This window comes from Portunus trituberculatus, chromosome 28 (assembly GCF_017591435.1).
Source record: "Portunus trituberculatus isolate SZX2019 chromosome 28, ASM1759143v1, whole genome shotgun sequence".
In the NCBI taxonomy this organism is placed as follows: Eukaryota; Metazoa; Arthropoda; class Malacostraca; order Decapoda; family Portunidae; genus Portunus; species Portunus trituberculatus.
In genome coordinates, this window is record NC_059282.1 from 1699693 (window position 1) to 1721640 (window position 21948).

Genomic DNA, 21948 nt, shown 5'->3' on the forward strand with positions numbered 1-21948 from the left:
TGAGTTGTAGGTCCGTCTTCCTACAAGATAAATTGCACAATGTAAACCGTACTCAGTTCATGTTAAGAAGCAATACAGTGAATGACTATTCATATTATAATATGTATTTCCGGAACATTAGCCACTAGTTGAATATCCCGCCTCCCCTGTCCTCTATCGCAGTATTACCAGAATGGAGTATGGTCATTTGCCAAGGATCTTTTTGACGGCTGGCCAGTATTTAAGTGTAAGAAATAAAAGTGAAAAGTTACGAAAAGAAATCGGTCACACAAAGAAGAAATAGTGACTAATAAGTAATTCATGTTAATAATAGTTCTTATTCATATGTCCGCAAAATACCTGCCTATAATTTAAACTTTCAGGCAGATAATTGTTTGTTAAAGGAAAGTATTAGTGAGACAAGAGTTAAAACATGACCTTTTCATGAAAGTACGAGGGATAAAGATAAATGAATACCGTTAGAGAGGTGGAAATACCGACCGGCAGCATGAAAGCCCGAGGGCCCGAGGTGGCACCAGTGACCAGTGGCAGGGCGGACGTAAGGTGGTCTGAGCACTGAAGGTTAACCAGCCATCCTCTCAAACCAACGCTGTAAGGTGGCGGCAACAAATCAGAGGCATTATTGGCACTTCCCTCCTGGTGGTGCGTGTGTGACAGGTGAGCGTGGCAGGTGTGGAGGCGAGCCAGGCAGGTGGTGGTGGAGGTGGGCCCTGAGTGAGTGTGTTGACATTACTGTTTTGACTGTTTTAAAATGGTGAGTGACTGTGTGAACTTTGTGTGTATGTCCATTGTTTCCTTTGTATGAGATGAGGTAAGCATAGCAGGTTATTGAGAATTACTGAGTAGGTGATGTGTTGTCACAGTCCTTGTGGCCACTGCTGCTGCCCGGCCTGGTCTTCTTACTGGGTAGGCTTCCCAGTCCAATAACCACTGCAGAAGTTATTTTAGAGTAAAGAAAGCCGCATCCTGCTGTACCAGCTAATGCATTATATAATTGCAGAGTTAACTTTCAAAACATTTGTTCCTTGATTTTGGCTTCCCTCAGGCATAAAAAAAAAAAAAAGGAGAAAAAATGCTTCCAATAATAGGTGGTTGGTGCATCATGTACAGTGTGGAATACAGTCATGTTAGCCAAATTGGTATAAGAGTTTCCCAAGATGACACACTAGGGCAGATTTAAAAGACTTAATATTAGTTATTGACCACATACTCAGGCAAAGAATTCCACACACGCTGATTAATCATTTTCTGATCTCAAGAGAGTTTTGGACGTGGGCAAGTTTTAAATGTTGCCCTGGATAATAGTAATTGGAGAGAGTATAAAGAAATCATCAGGCTCCAAGGAGGTCTCATTATGAAGAATCTTCCAGTATTTGATCACATCATGACACAGCAATCTACCTCTGACAGAGAACAAATTCAAAGCTTTCAGTCACAAGCCATAGTCCATAAGTTCATGCCCCAGAATGTTTCTTGTCCAAGCAGCATTGGGAGAGCATTAAAAATTTAGGGTAAAGGTTCTGCATAACTGGCACCTTATTATTTTTTTTTTTTTCTTTTTATTTATTTATTTTTTTTTTTTCCTATTGTCTTCCACACCTTCACAAGACCCATCATATACACATAGCATGATAGTATAAAGTGGCACAAAAATGCCATCAAGCCTCTACCCCAGCAAGCTTTGGGACTTGTAGCAATATGGGATTTTGAGGGGGAGGTGAGATGGAAATGAGTAATTTCTGGGGAATAAATTATCAGGTCAGGCTAGATAAGATCACTGGCTCCCAACCTTTTCCTGAGTGAGTACCACTTAGAGGTCTCGTACTGTCCTTGCATACCGCTTGGTTCCAGAAAAATTCAGTTCCAGCAAATATTAATTTATTCACAAGTAGAACACACAAATTAACTAACAACAGGCATCTGATTCTTCTCCACCACCTAATCGATGCCAGATTATCTTGTGTAAGGCAATGATAATTTTTCTGGGAAATTAATTAATTTATAAATAAAAATTGTATATATGATCCAGAAAGTGCTCAGGTACCATCTTGAAGGCCTTTGTTATCACTGGGTTGGGAACTGCTGGGTTGGATTGTTTGTTGTTATGATTGCAGAATGTTCTTCTCTGGTGCATATGGATGTGTTTTAAGTGATTCTGGTCACGTCTTTGCGTGTCTTGGGTGATTCTGATAATTTACTCCACTGAAATTGCTCATTTTTTTGTCCCACCCCACCTGAAAATTCTGCTTCCCTACAGATCCCGAAGGTTGTTGGGAGGTAGAGAGTTAGTTGGTAGGGTACTAGAATGAGGGAAGCCAGATTATGCCAAATTTAGACATTCATGAAAAAGGTTTAAGGATTAAGCATCATATATATGAAGAATGTTCTTGCCTGGATCCTCTCTTAAAGGACATTAGCAACCCAAACCTTCCCCTAGGTATCCTTTGAAGTGAGCCTCAGCATGGGATCCACCGCCAACAACATCACCGAGGAGAACACAAGGCGGACGCCCGGCGAGGAGCAAGACGACAGCCTGGACGACGGCAGTGATGGGGAGACCTGGGTGTTCTACCGAGAGAGGAAGGAGTGGGCCGACATCACCCCAGTACCGCAGGATGATGGGCCACATGCTGTTGTAAAGATAGCCTACACTGAGGCCTGTGAGTGGCTGTGGGGCTGTGGGCTGTGTTAGGACAGGGTGTGGCTGTGGGCTGGATGGGGCTGTGGGCTGTGTTGAGACAGGGTAAGGCTGTGGGCTGTGTTGAAGCAGGGTAAGGCTGTGGGTTGTGTTGTGGCAGGGTGGGGCTGTGGGCTGTGTTAGGGCAGGGTGGGACTGTGGGCTGTTTTGGGCTGGTTGGGGCTGTGGGCTGTGTAGGGGTTCACCAGACATGGCTTATATTCTCAAACTTTTTTGTGCTTTACCTCTGCTATTTCAAAAGACTATTCAAATTTACACAAGCTTTTTCACGTGTTTTTGCAGTTTTAGAGGGAGAGTGACAATATTTCTACATATTGACTGTGGAAACACTTGAAAACTGCACTAATCACCTCTGTGGCCTTTGAAGATAGTCATGGTGAGAGAGCAAAGCATCTCTGAGTAAGGACCATAGACTGAAAAACACACACAACACAAAGTAACCTGCGGCAACAGTTTCAGATGTATACGACTACTTGCGGGCTGTGGTGGCAAAGGGGGAGCTATCTGAACGTGCGCTGTACCTCACTGAAGACGCCATCAACATGAATGCTGCCAACTACACAGTGTGGCAATACAGGTGAGGCGCTGGGAGGGTCCTGTACTTAATGTGTGTGTTCCTTGGTGCATTTTGTCTGTATTCTTTGTTCTTCATATCTCTTCACGTTATTGGCTAGTTGTTTTTATTAGTATTAATTATTGTATTAGATTTTCCTCTTCTTGTTCTCTTCTCTGCCTGACCTGTGACTCTAGCTAACTAACAATCACGGTCTCTATATTTTGGTAATTCAGGTTTTGCATATCAGAGTTTCTTTGTTTTTTAATAATTGTGTTTCTCCACATTAGGACCAAAAAACTTAGCCAACTTGCTCCTCTTCCTTAATTTTATTTGATTTGCTGACTGGACGGACCATAAGCATGTAATATATGTTGGTCCTTAAGGGTTCCTTCAGGCCATGTTCCACTGGAATATTGGCAAGTGCACTTCAGTCTGTCTTGTCATGTGTAACTGTTCTTCCTTACTGCTTCATTGTTATATGTTGTGCTCATCATGCTCCCCATCCATCCCTTTCTTATATCCCGATGGCCTTAACCTCTCCACATCTGTCCAGCTATCTTCTGTTAGCCTGCCTCCATCTATACAGCCTATCACACTTGGCTGTGTTCAGTCTGCCAGTGCTTGAGCTGTTAGTAATATATTTTTCACTTTGCAGAAGGAAAATCTTGAGGCATCTTGGCAGCGAATTAGAACAGGAACTAAACTTTTGTCGGGAAATGATAGAAATGAATCCAAAGAATTATCAAGTCTGGTAAGTAAAAGTGTGTGTGTGTGTGTGTGTGTGTGTTCCTTTCTTTTTCTTTGGATTACAGGATATTTTTGGTGGTTTTTTATCTTTTTTTATATTGGGTTACAAATGTTTTTTGGATGTTGTTAAGATTGATTCCTGTACACTGTAGACAATAAACAATCTATCTGTGTGTGTGTGTGTGTGTGTATTTACCTAGTTGTAGTTTTACAGGGCCTGGGCTTTATGCTCGTGTGGTCCTGTCTCCATATCTACACTTATCCAATTTTTCTTTAAAACTATGCACACTCGTTGCTGACACCACTTCTCACTCAAACTGTTCCAAGTCTCAACACATCTTTGCGGGAAACTATATTTTTTAACATCTCTCAGACATCTTCCCTTCCTCAGTTTCTTACTATGCAATCTTGTGCTTCTAATGTCATATTCTTCTCTCCGGATTAGTTTCTCATTATCCACTTCATCATTATCCGTGTGTGTGTGTGTGTGTATTTACCTAGTTGTATTTACCTAGTTGTAGTTTTACAGGGCCTGGGCTTTATGCTCGTGTGGCCCCGTCTCCATATCTACACTTATCCAATCTTACTTTAAAAGTATGCACACTCGTTGCAGACACTACTTCTTCATTTAAACTGTTCCACGTCTCAATACATCTCTGCGAGAAACTATATTCTTTAATATCTCTCAGACATCTTCCTTTTCTCAGCTTTTTACAATGTGATCTTGTGCTTCGCATGTCATATTCTTCTATCAGGATCAGTTTCTCATTATCCACTTGGTCCATTCCGTTGATCAATTTATAAACTTGTATCAGGTCTCCTCTCTCCCTTCTTTGTTCCAGGGTTGGTAGATCCATAGCCTTTAGTCTCTCCTCATGTGTCATCCCTTCAAATTCTGGAACCATTCTTGTAGCTATTTTTTTTAGCCTCTCCAATTTCCTTATGTGTTTCTTTTTATGAGGGGTCCACACTACTTCTGCATATTCCAATCTGGGTCTTATTATAGTACTTATCAATTTCTTCATCATTTCTTTGTCCATGTAGTGAAATGCTACTCCAATATTCCTTAGCAAATTATATGTTTGTGTGTGTGTGTGTGTGTGTGTGTGTGTGTGTGTGTGTGTGTGTGTGAACAATTGCACCTTTACAAACATCTCCCAACTACACAGTTTCTCATCACTTCCTCCCCTGTCCAGGCACCACCGACGGGTGATAGTGGAATGGCTGGGTGATGGCAGCAAGGAGCTTAAGCTGACAGAAATTATCTTCAGCCAGGACGCCAAAAATTACCACGCCTGGGAACACCGCCAGTGGGCACTCAAGACATTCAAGTAAGCACACGTTCTCTCTGAATAATTACACTGTCTAATTGGGATTTGTTTGTTGTTAGCACAAGTCAAACTGAAGAAAATGTAAAGTGGCACCACAAAACCTCTCCAGGAATACTTAAGTACTCCATTACACCACATTGACATGATATTCACTGCAAATGAAATAGCAGACTGTGTGTCCCTTCAGGTAGAGGAGAAAGAGCCAATAACTTGAAGTATTCATAGAACCAGTTCCTTGGGCTGGCAGATTTATTAGATCCAGTTCTGTGGGGAATCAGCAAAACACAACTGTTGAATACCAGAGTCTTGGAGCTGCCAACATGCTGCTTAGTGGTTGCCAGGGTGTAGCATTTCCAGGACTCATTTAGATACTGATGGAGATAGCTACTGAGTACTGACTCCCAAGGCCAAGAGACTGAGGCTGTAAGATGAATACTGGATGTTTTACCACTTATCAAATATTTATTCTTGCCTTGCACAGGATTTGTTTGATGATGGACATGCTTGAGTTTATATCAACTCACTTATTCAGTGGGATGTTTGGTGTGGAGCTGTCATCATGTTTGACATATGTACTTCCATTGCATTTCAGCTTGTCTTTGCATACCTGAGTATGTGATACAACATCAGGTAATGTGTGCTTCACATGATTCCATTTTGTTTGGATGTCATTGTTTGATGCTAAATTGAGTAGTTTTAGATGTGACAAATGCTCCAATATACTGCAAATTTAGAAATTATCTCAGTGTGTTCACTTTAATGTGCTGCCCTTGAAAAATCCTTGGTGTCTGGAAAAATGTTACATTATAGTTTCAGACAGAAAGGATTTCAGTACCATCAGCAAAATAGTTTTTTGTATATTGACATAAGGTTTCTGTTCACTCATGAAGACAATGGCCACTCCGTTTGGCAGTCTTAACTCTTATGATGCATTACTCAGGGCCACAGTGCACCAGTATATACTATATCCTTATCTCATGTTATTATGTCAGAGGATATTTACCGATCAAATTACAAAAAAAGAATAATTGTGCTTATGGCAACATTAGATGGATGCCTATTATTAGCTAGCTTTCCATATTATTCATGCAGTTTCTTTGAATACTGGATACATTGGTAAATATATTGTATTTCATTGGTAGATACCATTTACAAGATTAATAATTATATACATATTAATGATTATGTACATATTGCAAACACTACATAAGCATTTCAGTTGTAACTCGTGCATATCTGCCATTCCATTAAACAGAATCCATTCCAAGAATCGGCACTGGTTGCCAGAGCTGGTTCCTGCCCAGCCCTGACAGACTGTACTTCCCTTCAGGTCCAGGAGAAATAGTCTGTGCTTCCTCTCACCTTCAGGTTGTACGACGGAGAACTAGACTACGTTGACCGGCTGCTGGAGGAGGACGTGAGGAACAACTCGGCCTGGAACCAAAGGCACTTCACCATCAGCCAAACGACAGGCTTCACCAAGGAAGTGATCCAACGTGAAGTGGAGTACACCAAGGCCGCCATCACCAAGGTGGTCGACAACGAGAGTCCCTGGAGCTACCTCAGAGGGTGAGTGCCTTGGCCTCTGGGTGATGGCAACCAACCCAGGAAGAGATATGTGCTATCATTGCCTTTCCACCTGTGTGTGTGTGTGTGTGTGTGTGTGTGTGTGTTTCACTGTTTGATCTGCTGCAGTCTCTGACGAGACAGCCAGACGTTACCCTACGGAACGAGCTCAGAGCTCATTATTTCCGATCTTCGGATAGGCTTGAGACCAGGCACACACCACACACCGGGACAACAAGGTCACAACTCCTCGATTTACATCCCGTACCTACTCACTGCTAGGTGAACAGGGGCAACACGTGAAAGGAGACACACCCAAATATCTCCACCCAGCCGGGGAATCGAACCCCTGTCCTCTGGCTTGTGAAGCCAGCACTCTAACCACTGAGCTACCAGGCATGTGTGTGTGTGTGTGTGTGTGTGTCTGTCTTTGATATCTTGTCAATGCTGCCCTATATGGGATTGCTGGCCTTATACTCATATATAGATTTTTCTTTCTATCTCAGAATTGTATGTTTAAGAATGTGGTTGGTCATTAACAGTAGCATGTCCTTGGCTGTAGAGTTGAAGCCTTTTTGATTTATTCAGATATTTTTTCCCCTCAAGATTGTTTTGTTTCCGAGCTGTTGGACAACATTGCACAATTTCTCTAGCTGCTGGTTATAAATACTCGATAGGATTTTTCTTACTTTACTGACAAAAGTAATATCTATAAGATGCTTGATATGTTGCTGGTAAGTGAGTCACCAATTCTTTTTGTCATCTTTTCCACTGACAAATCATTACAATTTCCTCTTTTCAATCCATATATAAGAATTTCAACTTTGCACACGAATACAAACAACGAAATTTCCACTATACATAATTACAACTCTTCATATATCAACATAATGTAGCTTCCCTCAGCGTAACTTCATTCATCAATGAGTCTCATGTGCAATAATTCTAACTTTCTCTTTCTATCTTTATATTCTTATATTGTAATTATATTCATTGTGTTGCCGTGGAGTTAGTCTTGTACTTTTCAGTTTTTCCTGCCTTTCTTTTTCTCCCTCAGAATACATTTAGAATGACATGGTAATCAGGAGGCCTTGGGGATGAGGTCCTTTATCCACTATCTCAAACTTGGTCAGAATCCCATGGAAACTATTTCAGTCCAATCTGCTTTTAACTTTTACAGAAGTTAGGTGGCTGTCTGCATAATATCTCTCCAAAGCATGTGGCACTGGTTTTCCCTTTAAATTGTGGAAAAGTGGTAAAACACTGCACTATTTCCTGACACCCAAACCTTAGAGACCATACCAAGAGTCGCGAAGGCCAAGGCACGGACCTTCCCTTCAACCAGCAAGGCAAAGCCTCCGCCCTTACCTTCAATCCGTACCAAGAGTCGCCGTGGAAGGTAGGGCCGCGAGAGGTCTGCCGCTAGCTTGAGTTGGTAACAGTTGTTTCGGTATTGGTATGACTGTAATCCGGATTTGAGCTCCACAAACGACAACAAAACCACAGTGCGCGCTACAAGAATGGAAGGAAGAAGCTGTGACCGGGCCTCGCCACTCACGCACGAGCAGAGAATAATGATTCTCAATCTTGTAAAAGAGAATAAAGACTTGCAAGACCGCTCAACAAACCCAGCTAGCCTTCACAAGAAAAAATTAGCTTGGGAGGAGATCACCAAGTCATTTAATGCCATTAACATTTTTTTAATATTAAGATATTTATAGCTAAATAAAAATTCAAGATTTTAGCATCAGCTGGTGCTTAGAGAGAAACTGACAATGTGAAAAGAGGCAGGCTCAGGTAGTGAGTAACAAGCCCACATGTGATCAGAGTTATTGAATATCTGTGTACTCAAGCATTCCTTATTGAAACCTGGCTTGCCACACACTTAAATAATTTTTCTTCTTTTCAAGTTTTGTATATGTATAGCAGTTCTGAATGTTTATTGTTGTTGCTCAATTTCACTATGTATTTATAACAGGTTTATTCAACAACTTTACAGACTGCAGTGTTTTCATAATTTCCAGAATTCTTAACTTTCTTTTTTTCTGTATCCTTCCATTATCCCTAAAGTGGTAATTTATCATGTGTTTGGAAATCACTGTCTTACAAAATCCATATCAAGAAGCAGTGGTAATTCATTACAAGAGTTGAGAAATTTGTATTCTTTGGGATCTGCTAGACCACAATTTGTATGCATATCATTAAAAATTCCATAGTTAACACATTAGTATAGTCAATCATGAATTACATTAATCATGGCCTGAAATGGTTTGGATACAGGACTATACATCTTGAGAACTACAATACTGTCAGTATACCTATACTTAAATCCTTGCACATCACACCCAACTCAGTGAAAAGTTATCTGTTGACTTAGCTTTAACATTATTGCACTCAATTATTGCACTGTCTTTGTTGAGAGAGAGAGAGAGAGAGAGAGAGAGAGAGAGAGAGAGAGAGAGAGAGAGAGAGAGAGAGAGAGAGAGAGTCCTGGGTTAGTGTGAAGTGGGTGCTTGTGAAATTCTCTGTCTACATCCCTACATACATCTTTGTGGTTTTGTTTTAAACCTGCTTATACAGGCTAGTATTTACCTTGTGACTGGCTTTTCTTTGCATACTTTGACTGCCTTCTGTCTGTTGGCAGTTCACTTGTCACTTCCTATTCTCCATTAACCCATGCACATATTTGGTCTTTAATAGGCTTGGATGATGAGCTCACTAAAGAAAATATTTATTACCATGAAATAAACAGTGTAACTTTCCTGACAAACGAAAATAAGCTTCATAAAACAGCTAGGTGGCGAGCTTTCTGGATCCACTGCATTCTTCCACCTCGCGATTTTAAGGCGATCCTTCACTATTATAAAAAGAATAGTAACTTAAGTGGAAACATAACTATCTCGGTTTTCCGAGATTGAAAATATTACTGGATGTTGATTTTAGTTCATACTATTCGTTGGTCACTCCAGCTTTTCTTCGAAGGTCATGTGGAAGACACGGGGGCACCCATGCCTTCCCCTCGACCTTCCCTCTGCTCTTCGTTCCAATAATGACAGTGACTCTTGGTACCACATTACCTTCCCTTCTACCCTCGACCTTAAACCTTCGTGACTCTTGGTACGGGCCCTAAAATTTTCACTCAGACAATAAAAGGGCTTCATTATGCTCACTCCCATCTGAATCCCAACCTGCCCCTGTAGTGTTGCTAGTGATATGTTGCCATTACCAGGGTGGTGCAGCACTGTGAGGGCGGCCTGGCCAGTGTGGGTGACCTGTGGGAGTGGTGCCAGAAGATGTACGATGAGGGACAGTGTTCACCGCACCTCCTCACCTTCATGCTGGACCTCATGGAAGACAGAATGGAACGACAGCCTGACCTGCGGCCATCACTACTCAAACGCTGCCTTGAGGTAACACACATTCTCTCTCTCTCTCTCTCTCTCTCTCAAATCAATGGTTCTCACATTATGCATGTTACGTTAGAGGCAACAAATTTTAAAGACTTGCTACACAATACTATGAATGAAAATACTCTAGAAGGAACTTATTCTCTCTTGATAAAAAAAAAAAAAAAGGCATATTACTAGAATAATGTGATGTGTATTAAAAGTAATTTGGTGTGTGATTAGAATTTTATTTTTTGTCATTTTTTTTATTCATTCCTTCAAGTCCTCAGTGTTTCCTTGCTTGCAGATCTGCGAGTCCCTGGCAACAAAATACGACAAAATTCGAAGAGAGTATTGGAGGTACATTGAGAGAAATTTAAGTCACAGGTTTGGTGCGTGAGTGAGGTGAAAGATTATTAAATATTTATGTATTAAAGCTATAATAAAAACACAGACAGGTTTACACCAACAGGTTTACAGTATTTTTCATATGTCATTAGAATACAGGAATATCATTATTTCTATGCCTCATAATATAGGATTTCACAGTTTTTATTGTAACGTAGAGGGAGTCAAACCAAGGCAGATCAGGTTGGGTTCTTCCACAAGCCCTGATGACTGGAATGTAACATGCTGATGGGCCAGTTATCTACCCACTGACATTGAAGGCTTGCCATGCCCTGGTGTGGGAAGCTGTGTTGTTGAGATACATATCCATACCTAGAGGTTGTTAGTCAGGGTGTCTAGCATTTATACATCTTCTAATGCATGCATATTGCACCATTGTATGACATGATAGAATGGAGAGCACTAGTTTGTGTTCAGGAGGCAGATGCCGTTGGTTATGTGATATCCCTCCCTCCCTCCAGAGGGCAACAGACTGTTGCCCTGGAAATGGCAATGGTGTGTCATCACTTTAGTAAAGGTTATCTTTGGTAGTGCAACTCCATGCAGTTCTCACATTGAATGAACTGTGTATTGAGCAGATAACTCTATCACACTGTTTAGCCTCACTTAACATTCTAGTCACAGTCCTGCATCCTGATTTTGTTTTGTTTTTTATCACAGAACTCAGATAACTTCACTGGTGTACTTACTTACATCATCAACAGCTAACTGGCTGAAAACCACAAAGAAAGTGGTGCCCATGTGTAAATTAACCTTATATATGGACTGTGGGTGTGCGTGTTGAATTAGCAGTTGGGCACCATACCGTTACAACCTTTATATGTGCTTCCTCCCCAACACACACAGTGGAGTGATAGTGAACTCTGCTCACAACCAAGAGGGCCTGGATTCAAGTCCCTGCCTTGGTGTGGGGGGTAGAGTTCCATTTTTACCAAAAGATAGGCATAGGCGAGAGTATAAGCTGTAAGCTCCTCCTGGCCAGCTGGGTAACCAGCACGCACGCACACTGTGAGGCCAAACAGAGGTGGTGAACAAAATCTTTCATTGTAATTTACATCCTGAAATTAGCAAGCTCTAATTTATGCACGGTGTAATGTGAAATGGTCGTTAAGAAGTTGTTAATGCATAAGTGCAATAAAGAGAACTGAAAATGAGGTGAAAAGTTATCTGTAAAGCTGAGAGGTGGGGAAAGGCAAGGCAAGGAATGGAAGGTCTGGTAACTAAAATGAAAGTTTGCCCTAAACATTCATATTTAAGATCTCAAACCTTTGACAACATGAGATTGGAAGTGATTCTTTCTCTGTAGCTAAAGTTTTAAGTATTTTCTTATCAAGCCTTTTAAACAATAAGCAATTCCAGCAATAGCCTATTAAGTGAAACATAGTAACTGCTCTACCTAACAAGTAATGGCTCTTGAGTTCACACCACTAGCCAGGCTTCAACTTCCTATACTGCCGCTATTTACTTGTATAATTGTATAGAATCTGATTAAAATTTGTTAGAATGAAATTTAAATTATTACCAATTGACACTAAACTACCACATTGTGTACAGTATCCTAAACAAATGTACAATAAAATGCAATGAAAGTAAAATGGTATAAATCTCCTTAACTTAATGGACTATAATGGAATGATTTATGATTTGTTGTGGTGCCACGAGGAACAGCCGACAGCCAACAATGAGCTTGTGCAAAGTAACCTTCAGCAGCCAGTCAGCAAACATTCACTCACTGCCCGTCTGGTGTCTGTGCCACATTTCATTATGGCTAAGCTGTGCTGGAAGCTATGATCATCCTGATAACACATTTCAGATTTGAGTCAAGATTCTTACTTCAAATACTTTTTATGTGCTAAATGTGTCACTGTTATTACCTCATCTGAAATGTGATCCCTGACATTTCAGTAAATAGAGAAGACCTGCAAATAACCCATCCTCCCATGCCCTATGACCTGAACTCCCCATTCCCTCCCACACATGAAGGACAGCAGAGACCAAGACACATGTAAGGCAAACCACTCACAGCAGACTCGCTTCTAACACTAATCAGAGTCACTGTCATCACTGTCATCATCCCTGCCACGGATGGTCTTCTTCTTGCGAACGTCCATCCTCTGACCAGATGACTTGGATGAGGGTGGGCACAGCAGGTCACCTTGGTACTCCACCACATCCGCTCTTGCAATCCTCCACTCCATCATCTCGGTGGAGAAGTCGTCAGTGTTGCCCAGATCAGTGAAGCCCACAACATAGTCTTTGGTCTTGCCATTCTTCACCAAACAAAGGGTTGGCAACACTCGGATCTTAAGCCGCTCTGGAAGGACACAACAATTAGTGATGCTCTGCTTTTCACTTATCTAAGGCTTTGTTCTCTACCATTCATCAAAGCACAAGTTAAGGATATACAATGATGAAATTCCATACAAAGACACATATGAGGGTGACATGTGGACAAGCTAACTTAAGTCACCAGGTAATGTATGAGGAGTACTAGTACAAAATAAATAAACAAAGACTAAAGTGCCAGCCCCACACTGTCAGAAGAGCTAATCAGAATCAGGATAAAATGTCTTGAAATCTTCCTCTTGAAAGAGTGTAAGTCAAAGGAAGATGGAAATAAAGAAACAAGCAGGGAGTTCCAGAACTGATCTAAGAAAAGGATGAATGATTAGAGAGATGGACAGAAAAAGAGAGCAAGGATGAAGATCTTATGCAGCAAGGCAGTGGGAGGAGAGGAGGCATGCAGTTAGCATGATCAGAAGAGCAGTGAGTGTGAAAATAGCAGCAGAAGGAATTGAAAAAGAGGCTAAAGACAGAGTTAGAGGAGAGGAACTGATAAGATGAAAAGCTTTTGATTCCATCCTATCTAGAAAAGCTATATTAGTGGAACCCCTGCCACTATACATGTGAAGCATACTCCATGCACGGATTTACAGAATAAACAGTTTGGTAGTGATAATAATTGGTTGAGATGACTCACAACACCTACTATCTTCATAAAAGCTGCTTTAACTAGAGATGAGATGTGAAGTTTCCAGGTCAGACAGACCAAGGATGTTCAGTGTGGAAGGGGGGACAATTGAGCATCACTGACAAAGAGGGAATAGTTGTCTAAAAGGTTGTGTCAAGTTGATAGATTGAGGAATTGAGTTTTTGACACACTGAACACTACTAAGTTTGCTCTGCCCTAATCAGAAATTTCTGAAATCAGATGTCAGGTATTCTGTGGTTTCTCTGCATGATCTGTTGACTTCCTGAAGGGTTGGTCAAACTGTGTAAAGATGCAGAAAAGTGCAGAGTGGTATCATCAGCGCAGGAGTACAGAGGGCAAGAAGTTTTCTTTAGATCATTGATAAAAAATAGGAAAAGAGTAGATAACAGGACAGAACCACGAGGAACACTACTGTTAATAGATTTAGAAGAACGATAACTGCCTACCACACTCAAATACAGTGGTCAAAAAGGAAACTTGAGAATGAGTTGTAGAAAGAACGAAAGCCATGAGGGTAGTTTGGAAATCTAAGCTTTGTGCTATAAGCCATCAAAAACTTTTGGTATATCTCAGGAAACAGCAAAAGTTTCACCAAAACCTCTAATAGATTCGGTAAGGAAGGCCAGATCACCAGTAGAGTGACCTTGATGGAAGCCATATTGGCAATCAGATATAAGATTGTGAAGTGATAATATTTAAGAATCTTGCTGTTGAGGAAAGATTAAAAAATATTAGATAGGCAAAAAATTTAAGCAACAGGACAGTAGTCTGAAGGATTAAAATGGTTATCCTTTGTAGAAACAGGTTGAATGTTGACAAACTTCTAGCAAGAAGGAAAGGTAGATGTTGATAGACAGAGCTGAAAAAGTTAGACTAAGCAAGATGCAATGACAGAAGTACAATTTCTAAGAACAATAGGAGGGACCAATTCAGGTCCATAAGTCTTCCAAAAGTTTAGGGCAGCGAGGGCATGGAAAATATTGCAAAAGATTTTAATAAGTAGCATGAAGTAGTCAGAAGGGCGAGAGAGGAGGAAAAGTTCTGAATCATCCAAAGTAGAGTTTTTATCAGAGTTGAATACAGTTTAGCATTATAAATAGATAAAATGGTAGTGGTGCCATCAGGATGAAATAATGAAGGGAAAGATTCAGAACTAAAGTTACTGGAGATATTTTTGACTAAGTGCCAGAAGTCTTGATGGGAGTTGAATCTTGGATCACCTGTGTGTCAAAGCTTAATCCTTTTGATACTAAAACTTTCCCACAATTACATTAATATTGACAAGTGTTTGTTATTCGAACCATTCTACAACACAGAGACAAATTTCAACCCTGTTCTTTTTCTGGAATCAGCCAAATTTTTATTTATAGGTTTCTGAGTGTTAGCATAAAACAAACACAGCTGTGAGAGGATTAGCTGAGCCATGAGTAGAGTCACTGAGCACCTCACCTGTCAAGAATGGAGCTTTTTCTGCATTAATCTTGCAGAACTTTGTTTCAATGTGCTTCCTGGCGAGGATATCGAGATGCTTGTCTACCAGCTTACACCGAACAAACTGGTCCCGGTAAAAGTGACACACCAAGTTTTCCGACTTCTTGGTTGCCTCAAAGAATTCCTTCTCATCATAAAGCTCCGAGTATGTGCCGTGGCCCTGAGGGAGAGGAGGCTTGCTCTGATATACATGCTTCTACTTATTCAACAACAAAAAGTAACAAATATAGCAAGGCAAGTTCAGTGTTGTGAGGAGCAATGACAAAACACAGGCACTTGGTTACATTGGTAATCCATTCCTGCTTCTTCTCCTGCTTTTTTTTCATGGCCGCCAGCCGCTCCCGCCGGATCACTTCCAGGTCGTCTGAATCCAGGTTGTCCATCCGCTCTATCTCAGCATCAAGCTGCTGCTCAATGATCTGAGTGGCAGCAATGAGCTGCTGCTCAACCATATTACCATTGGCAGCCATCGTCAACAACTGCAACAAATATATTATGAATGAATAACTGTTCCTGCACTGCTAAACAATTTTTGTTAAGCATATATAGGAGCTTTTCTTCTTTGAAAAACCTTTGTATAGAATATTTGCAAAGAAAAATTGTGTGTGTGTTTCACAAGAAAACAGCAGACACTCACCACAAGTGACTTTACCAACAACAGAGAAGTAAAAATCACTGCAATACTGACCAATGACTGCCACCTCCCACACTACACTAACACCTAAGAGGCACAAAACATGGTCAATTTACAGTTTCACCCAACCATGGAATTTGTGATGTGGCTTATATTTTTCTGGTAAGAAATGTAGTGAATTGATTGATAGTATACTATATCATTTCCATCATAAATTAATAACTTTTGAGTTATGACTTTCTCAACTCCAACTAATGCCTACCTCTCATTCCCAGTGATCTTGGAGGACCTATGGAAAATCGGGGTTTTGGGTGGGGGAGCATGAAATTGAGTGATGTGCATTACAAAAGAATTGGAAATCAACAAAATCACATAAAAATCTCAAAAAAATTTTAATGGTGTAGGCAGTGGCTGGCACTGCTTTCTTTATACCTACTGAGCAGTGTTGCTAATGCTATATTTCTGGGTGTATTCACTCTACCACACCCACCAACGGATACTACACAAACCCAACCTTATAACCTTCTAGCCGGGTGGTCACAACCTCCATGCATCCCTCCCCCTAAGGGCACTAACCAAACCAAACATTATAACCTCAATGTTATGGCAGTGTGTCTATCCCCCACACATTTACCCTATTATACTGTATTGTATTAAGAGTATTATAATGCATATTTATCATATTTACATACTTTACACTTGTGACACCTATTTCCTGCATCCCTCTGTTTATTGCCACCTGCTTAGTGTCAGGTCATGGTCAGTCTGGAGGTGAAACAGTCGCTGGGTCAGCCCGCATCACACAGACTCTCCCTGTATCAGCCAGTCCACCAATATATCCTGACTACCCACATCTTGTTCGGCCTCACCCTCAACACTGTGGACCTCTGGTGCCCCTCACACACACCATTACAACTTCATGATTGTCAGGAAATTGTTGGTTGGGTGAAACTAGAAATTGTCTAACACAGTACTCCCTCCCACCAGCTACAAGGTTATGATGTTGAGTCTAGCCTATAAACCCTCTAACAGGGGGCTGTGCCCGCTGTTAGAGGGTTATAAGTTTGGGTTTGAAGGGTGTCCAGAGGGGTTGTGCTACCTCAGCTAGGTTATAAGGTTTGGTTTGTTTAGCATCCCTTGAAGGGTGTGGCATAATGGATACACCCAGATATGTAACAAGGGCAATGCTACTCAACAATAACAAACCAACACTTGCCACTGCCACATCCAGCCGCTGCCTCCACCATCAAAGTATTTTTAGAGATCTTTTACGTGATTTTGTTAATTTCCCACTCTTTTATAATGCACATTACTTGATTTAATATTCCACCATCCAAAAACCCCAATTTCCCTCAGGTCCCCAAAGATCACTGGAAATGAGAGGTAGGCATAAGTTGGAGTTGAAAAAGTCATAACTAAAAAAAAATATTCATTTGCGACAAAATTATAAATATACCATCAATCAATTCACTACATTTCTCACCAGAAAAACACAAGCCACATCACAGACTCCATGAAACCAGGAACTGAGCCAAAGCACACATCATGTGCCGCCCCACATCCTGCTGGTGGCCCGCAGTGCTGCAAACCGTGACCTAAGGCTGGGCGGCGCCTGCCCTGCACCTCACCCTTCCCTGCCACTGTGCCTCACTCCGTCCCTCCACCGCCCGGCACCTGCTCTTTCTGCCCCCACACGCCACCACCACGCCTCACCACACCAACATTTCAGCCCTCACACAAGGAGCGCTACCCAAAGTAACATGTAATTACATCCCTGCCAGCATGACTCACTCACACCCACTCACTCATCACAACTGCTTCTCTCTCCATTCACACACAGCCACCGCGCCTCGCCACACCAGTATTTCCTCTCTCAATTAATGTAAAATGCTAAAAACTACCAGAAGCCACTAGTCAATATCTCTGCGGTCCACATGAAGGCTAATTTACTCACTTAATCAAGCACGGGCGGAGTGACAGGCATGCACCACCACAGTTACCTCCACCATTAATGACAACGTTCGAGTGTCACGTAATAAACATTGAAAATTTACACTTTCTGACTACTCATGATAAATTCAAGTGTACTTTTTGTAATTAAAAAATATAACTTATATGACTGTGAGTATAGTAAAAAAAATCATTATACTTATTCAATAATCTTTTCTTTCTCCTTTCCCTTTTCAGTACCATATTTGTGCTATATACATTTCACTAAAAATACATTAAAATAAATACTACAAACAAAACATCTAATGCACTCCCATTATTCAGTGGTAAAAAAAAAAAAAATTAATGAATGTTTCAATTGCTGATGATGATTATTATGATGAACACTGAAAATTTCCTTACTTCTTGTTTTTTTTTTTTTTTTTTCTATCACTACTACTACGGTGATAATCACTAAAAGCTGGTTTCCTACAATGAACAACACGCATCAAGCGGCACCAGCAGGCACTGGGCAACACCTCATGGATGCTGTCAGGATTAACGACTGAATGAGAAGGGACTGTTTAACACCGCTTTGTCCTTCATATTTTCCCAATAAAATCAAGTATAGCAAGCCAGTCATTCGGGCAAGAAATCTGTTTGTTACTCAATCAGTTAGCCTGTCAAATGATTTATGACTGAAACTCTCTCTCTCTCTCTCTCTCTCTCTGTGTGTGTGTGTGTGTGTGTGTGTGTGTGTGTGTTATTCACCTCGGTCGTCTACTGGTCACCCAGCCAGTCTTCGCCATTACGGAGCGAGCTCAGAGCTCATAGACCGATCTTCGGGTAAGACTGAGATCACACCACACAACACACACCGGGAAAGCGAGGCCACAACCCCTCGAGTAACATCCTGTACCTATTTACTGCTAGTTGAACAGGGGGCACACATTAAGAGGCTTGCCCATTTGCCTTGTCTCTTCCCGGGACTCGAACCCGGCCCTCTCGATTGTGAGTCGAGCGTGCTAACCACTACACTACGCGGTGTATAATTCACCTCGGTCGTCTGTTAGTCACCCAGCCAGTCTTCCCCATTACGGAGCGACCTCAGAGCTCATAGACCGATCTTCGGGTAGGACTGAGACCACACCATACACAACACACACCGGGAAAGCGAGGCCACAACCCCTCGAGTTACATCCCGTACCTATTTACTGCTAGTTGAACAGGGGCCACACATTAAGAGGCTTGCCCATTTGCCTCGCCGCTTCCCGAGACTCGAACCCGGCCCTCTCGATTGTGAGTCGAGCGTGCTAACCACTACACTAGGCGGTGTGTGTGTGTGTGTGTGTGTGTGTGTGTGTGTGTGTGTTTACCTATAAAAGGTAATATAGGATATATAGGGTCCTCACAGTGCCCTGTTTCCATTACTCCATATAACCAATTTTTCTTTAAAGTTATGCATATTATGTCTTGTAACAACTTCATCACTCAATGCATTCGACTTTTCCACCATTCTATGTGGAAAACTGTATTTTCAAATATTCTTCACACACTGCCTCTTCCTAAGCTTCTTTGCATGTCCTCTTGTCCTTCCAGCTTCTGTCACCAGCACCAGGTCTTCCTTGTCTATCTTTTCAATGCTATTAATTATTTTATGCATTGTTATTAGGTCTCCTCATTCTCTTCAATTTTGTAAGGTTGGCAGTCCCATTTCCTTCAGTCTTTCTTCATATGTTAGGTTCTTTAGTTCCAGCACCATGTTTGTAGCTATCTTCTGGATCCGTTCTAATCTTCTTATATTTTTTCAAGCTCGGTAACCACACCACTGCTGCATATTCCATCCTTGGACGTATCATGCTTGTGAAGATTTTTTCATCATATCTTTGTCCATGAATTGAAATGCCACTCTAATATTTGTCAACATTTTATATGCTAATCTAAATATCTTACTTATGTGTTTTTCGGGGTTCAGATTTTCCTGTATAATCACTCCCAGATCTTTTTCCTCTTTAGTCTTCATTATTTGTTCCTCTTCCATCAGATAGTTCCGGTCTTCTCTTACTCTTTCCCAATTCCATTATGTGTCATTTACTGGCATTGAACTCTAACTTCCACTCCACTCGTAAATTTTTTTTATATCTTCCTGTAACAGTAAACAGTCCTCTCGGGTTTTGATTACTCTTAGCAATTTTGCATCATCAGCAAGCAAATTAATATAAGTGTATGTCATTTACATATACCTGGAACATAATAGGGGCTAACATTGACCCTCGTGACACTCCACTTGTTACTTTACCCCAAGATGAGTATGTATCTCTGATCACAGTTCCCATCTCTCTGTCCTTCAAGTAATCCCTTATCCAATCTAACAAAGTTCCTTTCAGTCCTCCTATGCTCTCTAACTTCCAAAGTAGTCTGCCGTGAAGGACTTTATCAAAAGCCTTTTTATGTCTAGGTATACTGTGTCCACCCATCCATCTCTGCTCTCCAGTCCTTCTATTACTCTTGAGTAGAAACTTAATAAGTTCAATACACATGGCCGTCCTGTCCTGAACCCAAATTGTTTGTTCGGTATAACTTGTTCTTCTTCCAGATATTTAACCCATTTTTTCTTTGATAACAATTTCATATATTTTCCCCACAACACTTGTAAGTGGCTCAGTTGACTTTCCTCCTTTGATTATTGGGATTACGTTGGCTCTCTTCCATTCTAGTGGTACTCTCCCTTCTTCTTCTTGTAACCATTTTCAAATTGGATCTAACAGCTGCTCTTTACATTCTTTTAGTGCCCAGCCTGATACACTATCCGGCCCCTTTGCTTTTCTGACATTCAAACGATCTAGCAGTCTTCCAATATCTTCTTTGTGTACTATGATTTCCTGCAATCCTTGGCAACGCAATGTCCTATTAGGTTCTGTAAACTCCTCTTCTTCAGTGAACTCAGTTTTGAAACTCTCATTCATTATTTCACTCATTTCCTTTGCTGTTTGGTATGTCTTCCCTCATTCAATTATTTCTATTGTTTCCTTATTCTTCATCTTACCATTTATAAATTTGTAAAAAAGTCGTAACATGTAGCCTTTAGTATATCGTTTTGTTTCTTTATCTTCTCCATCTCGTAATATATTTCTCTTACTTTCTCACATTCCACTAATCTCACTTTTAGTTCAGTGTTTTCTTTTATAAACTTGTCTTGTTTTTCCATCATACTTGACATCACCTCCTTCATGTATCTTATCTCCCTTTCCATGTTCATCAGGCTTCCCTGGGAACTGTTTGTGCATATCCTGTCAGTACAGCTTCTCATCAGCGTGTGTGTGATTCACCTCGGTCGTCTGCTGGTCATCCAGCCAGTCTTCCCCATTACGGAGCGCTTACCGGGATTCGAACCCGGCTCTCTTGATTGAGAGTCGAGCGTGTTAACCACTTCACTACGCGTTGTGTGTGTGTGTGTGTGTGCAAAAGAATCCAAGGCGGATGAGTGGTGACTAAGTAGTGACTGAGGGAAGCCTTAATTGGCTTCAATACGAAAAAACAACAACAAAAAACAAACAAAAATGATGAATGATAACAGATAACACCGAAGACAGTCAAACTGATCACAATATAACAAAATAAAGCAGGGAGACAAAATATCAGCTTACCATATCAACCATTGCGCTAGACACAAGATGGTTGGCATGGCGGTGGTAAGCACATATAATATCTAGATCAGGAATAGAGAAAAAAGAAGACAACAGTTTAGCAAATAAGTCACAAACGTGCAGGAGTGAACATCTACCTTCAGACCCCCATGGACGAAGGTGGACATCCTTCGTTTTGCGTGTCCCTATTGCACTGAAATGCTCCCAATCGTTACGACAGTCGTATGCAATCACAAAAAACTGGCCTGTACGACCGTCGGGGGCGTCGTAGTAAAAAGAAAAAAAAAAAGGCTGTAGTGTGACCCCAGCATTAATGTGTAGCTCCTCAAAACACTACTATTACTACTACAGTCTGAAGATATTGTAGATGATAATATAGTTAGCTGATAAAGGTTGCTGCTACTACTACTACTACGACTACTACTACTACTACTACTACTACTACTACTACTACTACTACTACCATTACTGCTGCTACTACTACTACTACTCTCGAAGCAGTTTATTTCATTCCCTCACATTAGCTTGTCAGTCAGAACTACTACTACTACTACTACTACTAC

At 41.1% G+C, this 21948-nt stretch overlaps 2 protein-coding genes across 3 annotated transcripts; one reads left to right on the forward strand and one right to left on the reverse strand.

Moving 5' to 3' along the window:
* Positions 1 to 498: 498 nt before the first annotated feature.
* Positions 499 to 12287, forward strand: LOC123510057 (protein farnesyltransferase/geranylgeranyltransferase type-1 subunit alpha-like). Its single transcript, XM_045264836.1, has 8 exons — positions 499 to 657; positions 2438 to 2660; positions 3152 to 3275; positions 3910 to 4005; positions 5198 to 5332; positions 6701 to 6901; positions 10128 to 10308; positions 10592 to 12287. Exons 2-8 carry the CDS (start codon positions 2462 to 2464, stop codon positions 10682 to 10684), a joined length of 1029 nt encoding a protein of 342 aa, XP_045120771.1. The 5' UTR covers positions 499 to 657; positions 2438 to 2461; the 3' UTR covers positions 10685 to 12287.
* Positions 10519 to 17839, reverse strand: LOC123510058 (thioredoxin domain-containing protein 9-like). 2 transcript variants are annotated; one of them, XM_045264838.1, is made up of 4 exons: positions 17764 to 17839; positions 15460 to 15654; positions 15134 to 15335; positions 10519 to 13006 (listed from the first exon to the last, which is right to left on the reverse strand). In XM_045264838.1, the coding sequence occupies exons 2-4, from the start codon at positions 15643 to 15645 to the stop codon at positions 12735 to 12737; spliced, it is 660 nt and encodes a 219-aa protein (XP_045120773.1). In that variant the 5' UTR covers positions 15646 to 15654; positions 17764 to 17839; the 3' UTR covers positions 10519 to 12734. The 2 variants fall into 2 exon arrangements, with proteins under 2 accessions (XP_045120773.1, XP_045120772.1); XM_045264837.1 differs by lacking the exon at positions 17764 to 17839 and adding an exon at positions 15813 to 15886.
* Positions 17840 to 21948: the final 4109 nt, after the last annotated feature.

Excerpts from the sequence above, each read along its gene's own strand:
- LOC123510058 (XM_045264838.1), bottom strand. The coding sequence starts at position 15,645 with ATGGCTGCCAATGGTAATATGGTTGAGCAGCAGCTCATTGCTGCCACT. Across the intron at positions 15,336-15,459 it reads AGCAGGAATGGATTACCAAT|GGCCACGGCACATACTCGGA; the intron begins GTAACCAAGTGC and ends CCTCTCCCTCAG. Across the intron at positions 13,007-15,133 it reads AAAAGCTCCATTCTTGACAG|AGCGGCTTAAGATCCGAGTG; the intron begins GTGAGGTGCTCA and ends GTGTCCTTCCAG.
- LOC123510057 (XM_045264836.1), top strand. The coding sequence starts at position 2,462 with ATGGGATCCACCGCCAACAACATCACCGAGGAGAACACAAGGCGGACG. Across the intron at positions 2,661-3,151 it reads GATAGCCTACACTGAGGCCT|TTTCAGATGTATACGACTAC; the intron begins GTGAGTGGCTGT and ends CTGCGGCAACAG. Across the intron at positions 10,309-10,591 it reads TACTCAAACGCTGCCTTGAG|ATCTGCGAGTCCCTGGCAAC; the intron begins GTAACACACATT and ends CCTTGCTTGCAG.